Raw genomic sequence first — 12538 nt, 5'->3', positions numbered from 1 at the left:
AAGAAAACAAATTTCACTTTGTTTGTTGCTTTGCATTTTGGTACTGAATCTCGGGGTTGATTCCAAGCCGCTAAAGCAAAGAGACAGCGATTCGCACCGGGCGCATCTCGAAGACGTCGGGAAGAGCCATCGCCATCACGGGGACGGATGGACCGAAAGCTTCAAGCCGCACTCCAAGTACATGCCCGTGATTGACCTGATCAAGGAAAAAATGGAAAAATGCAAAACCTATCCGAACGACAAGCTATGTGGACCGGGGCGAACGAAGTACCTGCCAAATCTGGGTAAGAAAATTTATGAATTTTTGCAACTTTCAGCAAACTTCTGAATACTCAATAGTTCGGAAACCTGTAGCCTGAAAATGGGTATTCTTGACGTGAGAAGTAACAGGGGGTAGAAACACAGATTTATACCACAATCCTGTGTTATTGTAGCAGCTCTGCAAGGTAGAATTCCCCTCGGGGACAGATATTCTGGCTCTCAAATTTTCACTGTTCTTTTCTGATATATCACCCATGGGAACTCATTTAAAACTCTTGCTCTGGGAGTAAGAACAATTTTTACAATTTTAGTTTTTCGAAAATTGACTAACACAACGATGGGGTATTTTGAATTTCAAGAATCGGTAATGTTAGGTAATTTGTTTCTCTAGTACTGAACTTTCTACGGTGGCCCTGATTTTTATCCTTGATTTTGTAAGAGCATGGTTGATCGTTTCCTTGAGGACATTTTCGAGCAAAAGTTTAAGTCCGTCACTTTAGAGGCGCATACTGTCTTAGATGACAATTTGAGACGAGTAAGAGGTGATTTATCTCTGAAAAAATGTATCGGGGCTGGTTCCAAAGCATCCATCATCTCGTACTATGAGACACGCTATGGGTTCGGAATGCAGGATGATCTGGGCATTGAAGCTCTCAGTTTTGAATTGAGTACACCTGCAAAACAGTTCAAACCACGACATAAACTCTTCAAATTTTCCCTCGGATGAGGGGGGTGTTGAAAAATTTAAGTTCTTTTTCAAATACTGTCATCAAAACTCAACATATTCTACAAAATGGTTGGTCAAAGATGTCAGGTGGTTGACATGCTTTAGTCAAAATAGTGGTCAAAAGCCTACATTTCATCACGTGTCTTCGGTCCATTGTGTACGTGAAGAGAAAGCCACATAAACGCGCTACGTACACCTTTCCTATGGCATCCCTCTCTCTCTCTCTCCGGAGGGTAAGTCCCCACCAAAACATTATTTTCCCCTATGATTTCATTAATTAATCTTTATTGATATTGTTGTTTTATAATATACATTGTTGTATAGCGCACGATTGTTTTCGGTTTTCTTTTTAATTCGTACTATGATAAATACTCTTGCGAGGATGATACTTTGCGACTGATCAGTATTATATTTCCAAACATTATAGTCAATGCTGGTTATATCTTAGGAAACATATCTATCTTCCTCGCCATTTAAAAACTTCTTGCACTGTAATGTTTGCTTCTCAAAACTGCAAATGTCAAAATTGGCGAACTTGAATACAACCCGTGCGGCCATTAAACATTCCAATTTATGCGTCCGATTAGAACTAGGCAAATAGTCGACTTTTTAAACATTTTTGCAGTATTCATGAAGCGCCTTTTGTCCTTTTAGAAATGAACGAATTTTCACCACTACTGTAACGAAGAGTTAAAAATTGACAAAAAACTCTCAAGTAAGGATAGCAAGGTGCGGTCGATCAGAGCTTTGCTCGGCAAGCTTAACTGAAAATACAAAAATCCTTTTTCAAAATTCTGCTTAGCTAGTTCCTATTTTTCTTTTTTTAAATGTCAACAGATTTTCCTCAAATCGCATTGCAATGTACCAATGTCAGCATGTCTTACACCACATTGAGAAGCAAAGTATAATTCGATCCGAAATCCTCTTTTCTATTGGACTTTGGGCGTGGTCTAATAAGGGCCTTCCCGTCATTCCATGACGTACATTACGGACACTTTCAAACGGCCTATACGATTGAATGTAAAGTGACAAGGACTGCGATTGATATTATCACATAATTTAAAAAATATATCAATTGCGTTAGCAATGCTTTTCCAAAGAGATCCTTCATTGTATTGAACTTGGGTATTTTACGGTCGTCAAATAGGAGTTCTCTTTCCAACAAAATAATTGGTGGCAACATGATGGATGGTCGTCACTTAAGTCAACGCTGTTAACACAGAGGGATATTGAATCAATCACAAAAGTGTTCCAGAGTTTTGTTAAACGTCTGGCAATTTTCCTTTCGTGGGCAGAATTTCCCCACACCTGTCTAAGGGACTGGTCAGTTAGCTTCGGCCTTGGGGGTATATTCATGCAACTATTTTCTTTCTTGTGACATATTTCAAAATAAAGGGTGATTTTTCATGAGTAAAATGATAGATAACAAAAGGCAGTTTTTTGCCGTCATTAACTGTGCTATTATGGTTTCAACGGTAAAAGTAGAGGTCCTCTCAGACACTGTGCACATCAAATCTGGCTTCAACTTACCAAACTTAGCTTTCCAGGACTTCTTAGGAGATGTAATTGGTACCAAGCAAGAGAGCCATTTTTCTTCCTGTCCATTGTTTTGGTATAGGCGTGATTGCACTTTGTTAATACTACTGGTAGTGATAGTTTCCTTCATAAAGTTTCTGAACCTGTCATTAAAAGGTAACAGGAAAACTAAAATTCATATTCAATACCTTGGAAGCTAGTACAAGGACAACTATTAAAGGACGGTTTCAGAGAACTGAAATAATGCATTGTCACTGAAAATAAAATTTTATATCTAAATTATCATGAAAACAACAGAGTTAAACTTAGTTCTCCTTTAAGGGAGAGTAGCTATAATTTATGACAATACAACTTCTTCGTTATTTTTTATTCTGTAATATCAACCACAATGTCATGTCTCTGAACCTTTTCACTCCCATTTTCCTCTGTAGATGTCGACCGAGATGGTGAAAGGATAACAGGTACATTGCAGTGCCCAGTGACGGTTAAGCTTGTTGAAATAGCTAGCCTGCACATGTAAAGACGAGAATTTTCAGTCTAGACCAAAATTCATGTATTGACAGTTTATTTACATTGACTGATACTAATTATTGGACCTATATGTCTATTTTTATACACATGCATTCTATGTTGACAAACTGTAGTCTGGGCATTTCTGTCGTTAATATACAGAATAAAAATCATGGAAAATTGTCAAAAGATTCAGCTAGTTGTCCCTTCAATATGTTAAGCTTTACTCACAAAATGAGGAAAAACAGACTTTCAGTGAGCCAAGCAAGGGTTCGTAAACACTAAACATGATGGCTTGCAACAGTCTAACTACCTACTGAAGTTTTTGATTTACTGCTAATTCTCTCTCTTTTATGTTAGTGATTGACATCAATTTATGTATAGCAGTTCTGGACATCATGCTTTGCATAGAAAGTGTGAAATACATGCATTCACAGCTCATTCAAAATACTGTACTCACACTTTCAAAATGATGTTTAAAATATAACAGAGAGAAAATAATGCCCCAAGGAAAGTGCTCGCTGATGTACAAATATTGGACATCGTTGAACGACAGCGTTCTTCCGTGTTTTCTCGGAGAGCTGATTCAGACTTTCCAATCGATTGCATCCTGTCGGCTTGAACCCTCGGATATCGATCCTGCGTGTGAAATCCTACAGGCGTCTCTGCAGAGACTATCGCTGTCACAATACTTGCATGCCGCGGTCGGTCGTTGCCCGTTGTTGTTCTGATAGCAGCGACCGTACCAGTCAGTGCTCTCCTGCATGTCAGTGACAACAGGTCACCTTTATGATGGATGCGGTCCAGACCGGACTGTGTAAACATGCAAACCCAAATGAGAGAGAGAGAGAGAGAGAGAGAGAGAGAGAGAGAGAGAGAGAGAGAGATGCATGAATGTATGTTAAACGTTTGTATGCATGATTGCTTTTATTGTCACGTTTTGTTTTAACTTTGTCTCGGGGGACGTCATCCTGTTTTCGAAAGTTGGAACGGGGGGGGGGGGGTCAGCACTTTTTGATGTCCACAAAAAATTATCCACCAACCCCCTTCCCCGACCGAAGAAACTGACCAGTCCCTACAATACTTGCGCTCTGCGGCATACTTTAAGGTTCCTAACTGATGTGAGCACGTCAAGGTATTGACCGTTATCAACTATATCTACAGATACGCGGCACTAGGTATAGGCCTACATGTGAATCTGTAAAGCGAAAAGTCTTCGTCGAAAAATTGTACACTGAATGACTTATACAAGTATATATATTCCATGTTTTCTTGATATGACAAAAAGATAAAAAAGAGCGGCCTTGCCTCTTTAATCTAGGCAACAAGTGAGTGAGTTCGAGGTAGAGAAACCACAGCCATTCGACTCAATGCAAAGAAAACGTCACTTACTATGACTGCTTGCATCAGTGACGGTATGTTTGCATTTGAGTCGAGTACCTTGTGAGCAAGCGCGGTGTGTGCGGATAGGGTGGTGTTGTTTTCAGTAAATAGTACGTCTGACCTCCTTCAAGACAATGTTTCAACTTTTGCACAGTTCATTTCTTCGTGATGGATGGCTATTGCTGCTTAGCTGACAGTTACAGCTACAACTATCTCCCGAGTTCAGTCGATACACACGCAACGTTGACGTAACCCTATTCCCTTAACCATAATCACGTGACAAAAGTTTAGATGGACGTGTTTACTCGAGCTTCGTCAGACTGAGGTTTTCCAAGCTCGATTTCCGGATCATGAATGCTTTGAAAACCTTAAAATTGCATTGAAGTCTTTTTCAAGACGTTGATTAGCGTAGTAATAGTTGTAATTAGTCTGTATATGTTATCTGCATTCTTTTACGATCGTTTATCTTCAAGGTCAGCAAGAGAGTATCCAAGGCCAACATGTTGTTTTGCAAAAAACCTCCAAAAACAGGCAAAATAAAAAAAACCCCATTTTTTCCCTTTGTATATGAGCAGAAGCTTTATATGTTAAATTATACACAAAACGTGATTTCATGTGTCTGTGTCTTGTAGTATGGAAACTTGCCATTTCGACATCAATATGAAGTTTCTCATGCAGTAGTCACTGGGGTCAGTGCAAAGGTCGAGAGAAAATTGATGGTTGTAATATGAGCAAACCAGATTAAAACCCGTCTCTACACGATCCCTAAAAACATTCCTATGTAATCACAGGTCATAGCATAGCATGTGATATTTGTTTGTGCACCAAACACAGTTGACGATCATGTTCAGCATGCTGTTAGGGACTTGTCAGTTTCTTTGGCCTGGGATGGATTTGTGGGGGGGTCACCGTTATTTTGATTTAATATGGAGTCATCGTGTTATGGAAATGCTCAATGTAGAGGGTGTCGGCGTGTTTTGGATTGTAAGATACCGGCCCACAAAGTATAGAGTGTATTTCATGAGTACTCGAGTAAAACGATAACTAACCAAAGGTGGATTTTGTCATAGCGTCTTTCACGGTCTCAAAGAGAAAAAAGTCCTTTCTTATAAAATCTTCTAAAACTAGCTCCCTAAGGCTTGTCAGGAGATGTAATTTGAGTCTAGCGAAAAAAAAACATTTTCTTTGCTTCTGTCAATGGTTTTTGGTTAGGGAGCGATTCCAATTTGCGATCCTAGTAATAGTTTTGTTGAAAATGTTTCTGATTAAGTCATTAAAAGGCAACAGTGAAAACCAAGATAGAAAAATTCACATTCGATACTTTTGAAGCTAGCATAAGGGGAACTTGTAAAGTAAATAGTGCAGGGTCACTGAAAATGAGCCTTTACACCGAAATTATCATGGAAGGACGGATAACGAAATCAGTCTCATCTCTGTTCTCCTCGCAAGGGAGAGTAGCTGCAATTTATGACAACTTCTTTGTTATTTTCATTCTATATAATAAAGTATAGTTTTATATACAGTCTTAAGTTTTTTTACCATGTTTTCCTCAAGGTCCACCATGATTGTGAAAGTGTAAAAGTATATAGTGTTGCAGTGTCCAGTGTTAAGCTAGTTACAGCCTGTATATATTAATATTTATAGGCAGCAAGTGAATTCTTTGTCACAATCAAATTCAGGCACCGGAATATCTCATAACTGGCAATAATTCATATATATATATATATATATATAATATATATATATATATATATATATATATATATATATATATATATATATATATATATATATTATAACCGTACTCTCTGTGCCCAAGTTCAGAGATTGCCATTGCCATAAAGCCATTATGGTGATAACCATAAGGGCACATTGTATACATTTTGTGTGTGTGTGTGTGTGTATATATAATATATAATATTATATATATATATATATATATATATATATATATATATATATATATATATATATATATATATATAATATATAAAGCACAATTGGAACAAATTTGGGATAATTGGATCTTCATATTAATTTCTCAAGTGTTTGGTGCCATATAGCTGTATGTTGCAATATTACAAAAAACAAGTGTGTAACTTAAAAAGAAAAGCAGAGGAGCTTACATTTGCAGGTTAAAACGGCCGTATTTCGTCATCCAAATATCCCAAATTTGTTCCAATTGATTATATATATATATATATATATATATATATATATATATATATATATATATATATATATAAATATATATATATATATATAATATATATCTGTTTATACCTATAATATTTGTCCGTGCAGAGTGATAGTTTGGGGCAGAGTATGCATCCGATTCGGGTTTTCAGTTCACATTTTGTCTTATTGATTATTTCAAACAAAAATAAACGTAAATCATGTTTCAGCTACCTATGTATTTGTAAACAAACAGCTAGAAAACGTCCCAGACTGAGCCCCCTGAGGACCGGCATGTCATTTCAAGAGGGGAGAACTCCCTGTGGCCGAAAGGAGTTGTTCAGATTCATTTTGCGAAATGTGTAGATTTATAACCTGCCGCACACAAAGAGAAATTAGCAGCGCAAAATTTCGTTAGAGGATGTCATATTTTACTCAGCCAATTTAATCCCATATGCAGCGATTTTTCGTTGGAGACCATCCTTTTGTACAGTTGAGCAAAATATCCAGCGTTTTTCATATTTTTCCTCGATAGCAAAATTCCTCTCCCTGTGCGCCACAGAAAGCAATTTTCCGAGCGTCTTTTTACTGAAAACACGGTTGGAACTAATTTGGAATAATTGGATCTTCATATTTTTCAAATTTCTCAAAAGTGTTAGGTGCCATAGAGCTGAATGTTGCAATACAAATTACTCATAAAAACAAGTGTGTATGTAACTTAAAAAGAAAAGCAGATGAGCTTACATTTGCAGATTAAACCGACGATATACTTCAGCATTCAATTATCCCAAATTAGTTCCAATCGTGTTTGAAGTGCAGGCGTTGAAATCAAAGAATAGTACAAAATGCGCCCTCCCCTCTGAAAACAATATTTCGTCGTCGATCTTAACGCACACTGATTACTGTGAATAAGGTGATTTTAGTATTTTAAGTCCATTAACTTGGATTTATACAGCAAATTCATTGTCTATTTTTTCATATATATTTGGTTATAAATCTATATTGATACCGTTCTACTCGATCATTTGTCTCCCCTTTCATGGTGTCAACATTTCTCTTCGTACAGATTGAATCCTCATTGACGAGATAAAGTTATATTCTCTCCGTTGATGTTTGGTTTTTCAGCCGATGAAGACAACGATGTCTTATCATTTGATATGAAAGACGAAGTATCTGCCAACTATATTTTACTATCCGCCGAGTTGTATCTAAACGTCGTTACAAGCAACCAGGACTGTAACCTGTCGGATGTCACGACGTCTTTTGACCGGATGACCCTCAACTACGACACAAAGCAAATCTGAGACTTTCCAGCGGCTCTGAAAACAGGTCCGAGAACAACTTCAAGATTGAACTTGATGTCACAGATGAGACAATACTGTTCCTCGAAGCCGGAATCTCTGACAGGTTCAATTTCACCGCCGACGTGGCTGGACACCATCTTGATCTGTCAGCCTTCCTAATCCTGAAGTTAGAGCGGATCTTGTCAGGGCGCCCTCTAGTGTTCGATTTGCTTTGGCCACCGAAAAACGTGAGTCGCATAGCAGATAATGTACATCAGCACCATGGCAGTCGCTCAAGAAGGCTTGTTTCCAAGGTTACCAGCCGACGCATATGCAGGAAGCACAAAGTGAGAGTTGACTTCAGAGAGTTAGGGTATGATTGGATAATCTCTCCTCACGGTGAGTGTCCCGGATGTTAAAGTAAGTTCGTCGCATCTCAATACAATAAATCACAGTCGAAGCATTGAACACACAGAGCTGTGTGATCAGATGAACAAACAGTATTGGTTTTAGTAACATATAAGTGCCAATTAATGCTCTTATCAAAACTGACTTTTGGAAAAATGTTTTGCCGTCTAATTGCTACAGAATAGAAGTTATTTGAATTGGGATAACAAACTTGTCAGCTCGTCTGAGTGAGAAAAGGCCATAAAACATTGAATGAATGGCTTGATCTATTCTTTTAAAAGCAGAAATTACTGTGATTCTTACTGCAGGTTTCGAAACCAGTCTGTGTATAGGTGTCTGTCTGTTTCCACTGGATTCATACCTCAACGCCACTGTCCACTCCACCATCCAGGGCTTTATGAATGCACGCGATGTCCCGGTAGAGGGCGCTAGAGTTCCACGGCCTTGTGTACATGATGCCATGTCACCCATCCCTCTGATCATCTGGGACGAGGAAGGAGACCTCACATTGGCTGTTTACTCAGAAATGGTTGTTGAGTCTTGTGGTTGCCGCTAGCAACCATGACCAATTCTTGACAGCCTGTTCAGTGATTGGCTATAACAAGGACTGCTTATTTGCATTTATAATGACATAGTTTTGTTCAAGTTTTCTTGTGAAATTCTTATGAATTTTTTAAATTACAAGTTTGCTGTATGAACCAAACTGACTAAAATATATATTTAGATGTTTACTTAGTCCGTATAATCTCCAAATACTGGTTCAAAAATATTCTTCTAACTCAGCACAGTTGCATGCACTGTGAACTTACTCTTTTTGTTTGTATTTTTTAGTTTCATGTTTAAAAAGTATGTACTTTCTTTAACTCTTTGAGGGCTGTAATTTTTCCCATCAAAATTTTAGTGCAACAATTTACCAATAGTTATGCATTTTTCTGTAATTTTTTTGATAATTTTGGACCAAATAAATACCACATTTCATTGGATACAGTTTTTTCATCAAAATTTTGTCAAAAATCTGAAAAAAATTGACTGGGGTACATTTTATAAAGGTGACAAAAATTGACTTTGGCGCTCAAAGGGTTAATATCTACCTTATATATATATAACTTTTTTCTTCATCCTCGATATAACATGACTTCAATACTTGTAAGTGTCATTAAAGATTTTTGCTATTGTTTAGTGTTGACTTCAGTCTCAAGTTCTTTCAGACCAGAAAAAAGGTCTCCTTTTCATCAGATGTTTTGTTGACCAATTCACCATACTGAACAATAAGGAACAAGCTGCAGCAACGGTTGGACCAGTACCATGGCTTACTGGATCCTGGCGCTCACTATGGGTTACGGTACTGAACTAAAACTGCATACCAGGAAGTCATGTGACATTGCGTTTGCTCTCCATATGACTCATATAGTAGTTAGCTTGGGACCATTAAAGGTATACAGTCACCTGTAATCTAATTATGCCCATATATGGTCAAAGGGGCGTTCCTTGGTATTCAAAATGCCCATGTGAGGGCGCTGTTTTTAAAAAGTGGCCACCTGCTTAAAATCTGTGATTGGTTAGATTTTAGATGGTAACTGTGGCAAAACTGGAACAGGTGACAGTATAGCTTTAATATCCTTGGCATTTTGACAAATGCAACTCGCAGACTTTTCGCCCAGAATTCCACATTTTTTCTAACTCTAGTTTCTAATCCATTCAGTTTCTTGTTTTCTTCCTTACTGACATTCTCCCTCCAATAATTTCAAGGTCGTTCCCTGGAATGCTCTGGGGAAGGGACTGTGAAAAAGGCCCATTTATGAAATGTAGATCATCTATATCCTTCAACTTTGGTCAACTTCAATCATGACATTCCAAAGTCTTTTTGACTATTACACAGTTACACGTTGAAGATGTTGGAAGACGTCAGAAATTATCCAGGTAGTGAAATGGGTGAGTGATCACTGTTCACAAAATGCTGATGTGACAAGGATTCCGTCATGGTACAGAAACTTAACGAGAAAAGTCAGCCAACAGAAACCACTACAACACATGAGCATGCACAATCCCCGGCCACACAAAATATCATTCTCTCATGCAAATTGTGACGAAAATCATGAAAAGTATGATATTTTTACTATACTTTCAATAGTTTATTAGGTACTACCTTATGGTATAAATTGGTACATTATTTGATTTCATGGTGTTTGTTGTAAAATGTACAGGAAGTACTGGTCACCATTAGGGATTCTGAGGAAAAAAACAGGATCAAGGCTAATGTGCAGCATCTCGGAAGTTGTTATCCAATAAGGTGGCAGAATCTTACCGTTATAATTGAATAATACCAGTTGAATAATCATAATTGAATAATAATGAAAATTGAATAATCTAAGTTGCGGTGAACATTGACAATCGACCAATCAGATATAACCTTCCGAGCACGCTGCACATCAGCAGGAAAATCACTAATGTAACCCATCTGCTAGGCACATCTGCTGGTAAAGACTACGTGACCTTCTGTTGATAGCGAGAGACATCAGAACATATTGCTCCTTCTCGGAGAATTGATACCAGAATATTGTCCTCAATCATAAAGAACACAACTATCAAAATGTCTTATCTCACACTGAGGGCGCTGTTGTACTCAAACATTCGTAGCACAGCTATCAAGATGCCTTATCTTGCATTGAGGGCGCTGTTGGGAAATGTGTGTCATGTGGTAATTCATGGATGTGGCAACGTTATTTTGTTCTTTGCTTTTTCTTCCCATGCGGTTTCTGTTTCTGAAAGGGTTTTCTCCCGCTTCCTTTTTGTTGCCTGTTTCCAAAAGTCTTGGGTTTTGGTACGTTGGGTGAGCCCTGCTTTCCTTTGCCTTTCATTTGCTTGGGCTGTGATGTACCTATTGAGGGCGCTGTGTCCTCCTGTCTTGGAATCTGGTTGGACTCCTCTTCATCTTCTTCCTCTTTTTTGTCTGTAAACAAGACATTATTATTGATATAAAAATGTTTCATGGTTGACAAAATTTTGAAGATGCCACTACCTCTGTAACAGCTGCAACCTTTTGATTTTATGTAATCAAAAACTGTATATTCACTTTATTGTAGAAATGGTTTCCCCAGAGGTCATCGACCCTGACTCTCACACTAACCCCACTACTAGAGTGAACATGTAGCAGGTGTTTTTACCACCAGTGAATGTTTACTTTCTTGTGTATTTCATCCAAAAATTCTTCATCGTTTTGCCTTATGTATGTTATTGTAAACCCTTTGAACCCTGTTGAAGGGTCAATCCTGACACCATCTCATGGGTCACTACAGGGTCAGGGTTCAAAGATGAAACGATTGATAGATGATGTATCCAAAACAGAAAACTGTGGTTGTGATGTCCAAGGCTATTTGCTTTAACCTGCTCAACCTGAATTCCATGTAAACAGGTCCACAATCACTATTGATAACACTGGCTTTGGGCCAAACCATGATGGTAAAAGGGGTTGTTTACATCTCACTTCACTTCAATGACATATGTCAATACGCTTTGCTGTGCTGGATTGTTGATAAATATAACTTTTTTCACCACTAGACACTGACAGACTGCAAAACTGATAAACAATACTCACTTTTACCATCTGGTATTTTGTTGTCAAGCTTCTTGAACTTGGCAACAAAGAAGCCGTCCATATTGTGAGTGTGGGGATAAAACCTCCTGGTTAACTCCAAGCTGGGATGAAATCTTCTCTCTCGATACCTAACAAACCAAAAATAGTGTTTAGTACTCAACTTTGAACATACCAAAAGTAGTGTTCGGTACACAAATTTAACCCTTTCACCCCCAGTTCCCTGTATACAGGTCCAACTTTACCATAGAAAACAATGGATTTGGGACAAACCATGGTGGTGAAAGGTTAAACATACCAAAAGTAGTGTCCCGTACACAAAGTTGTGGCCGTAGACAGTATCATATCACATACAGTAATATTCTAGATGTACAAAATTCTCTGTAATACTTATTTGCCTCGTGTTTATCGTGCTTATTGACTGAAGTGCATTTATTAGCATTCACAGCAAATTTACATATTTAGTTTTGATATGGGAAAAAATTAGAAAGTAAATGAATGGAAAGAAAACATACTGAAGTATTCTCTTAGTTTAAGAATTAATCTGTGACATTGTGGCCTCCAAATCACAACAAAGCTGATGATGAATTTGTCTTTGTAGTCTGTGTCATCAGTCGATAGAAGAATCTTCATTCAAGGTGAGAAGACAGTTTTCACATCAAT

At 37.8% G+C, this 12538-nt stretch overlaps 1 protein-coding gene across 1 annotated transcript; it reads right to left on the bottom strand.

Moving 5' to 3' along the window:
• Positions 1-10807: 10807 nt before the first annotated feature.
• Positions 10808-12010, bottom strand: LOC139137120 (uncharacterized). The gene is made up of 2 exons (XM_070705080.1): positions 11879-12010; positions 10808-11233 (listed from the first exon to the last, which is right to left on the bottom strand). Exons 1-2 carry the CDS (start codon positions 11937-11939, stop codon positions 11004-11006), a joined length of 291 nt encoding a protein of 96 aa, XP_070561181.1. The 5' UTR covers positions 11940-12010; the 3' UTR covers positions 10808-11003.
• Between the last annotated feature and the right edge of the window lie 528 nt (positions 12011-12538).

The sequence above is a fragment of the Ptychodera flava genome, chromosome 7 (genome assembly GCF_041260155.1).
Source record: "Ptychodera flava strain L36383 chromosome 7, AS_Pfla_20210202, whole genome shotgun sequence".
Classification (NCBI taxonomy): Eukaryota; Metazoa; Hemichordata; class Enteropneusta; family Ptychoderidae; genus Ptychodera; species Ptychodera flava.
This window is presented reverse-complemented; position numbering and strand designations above follow the sequence as displayed.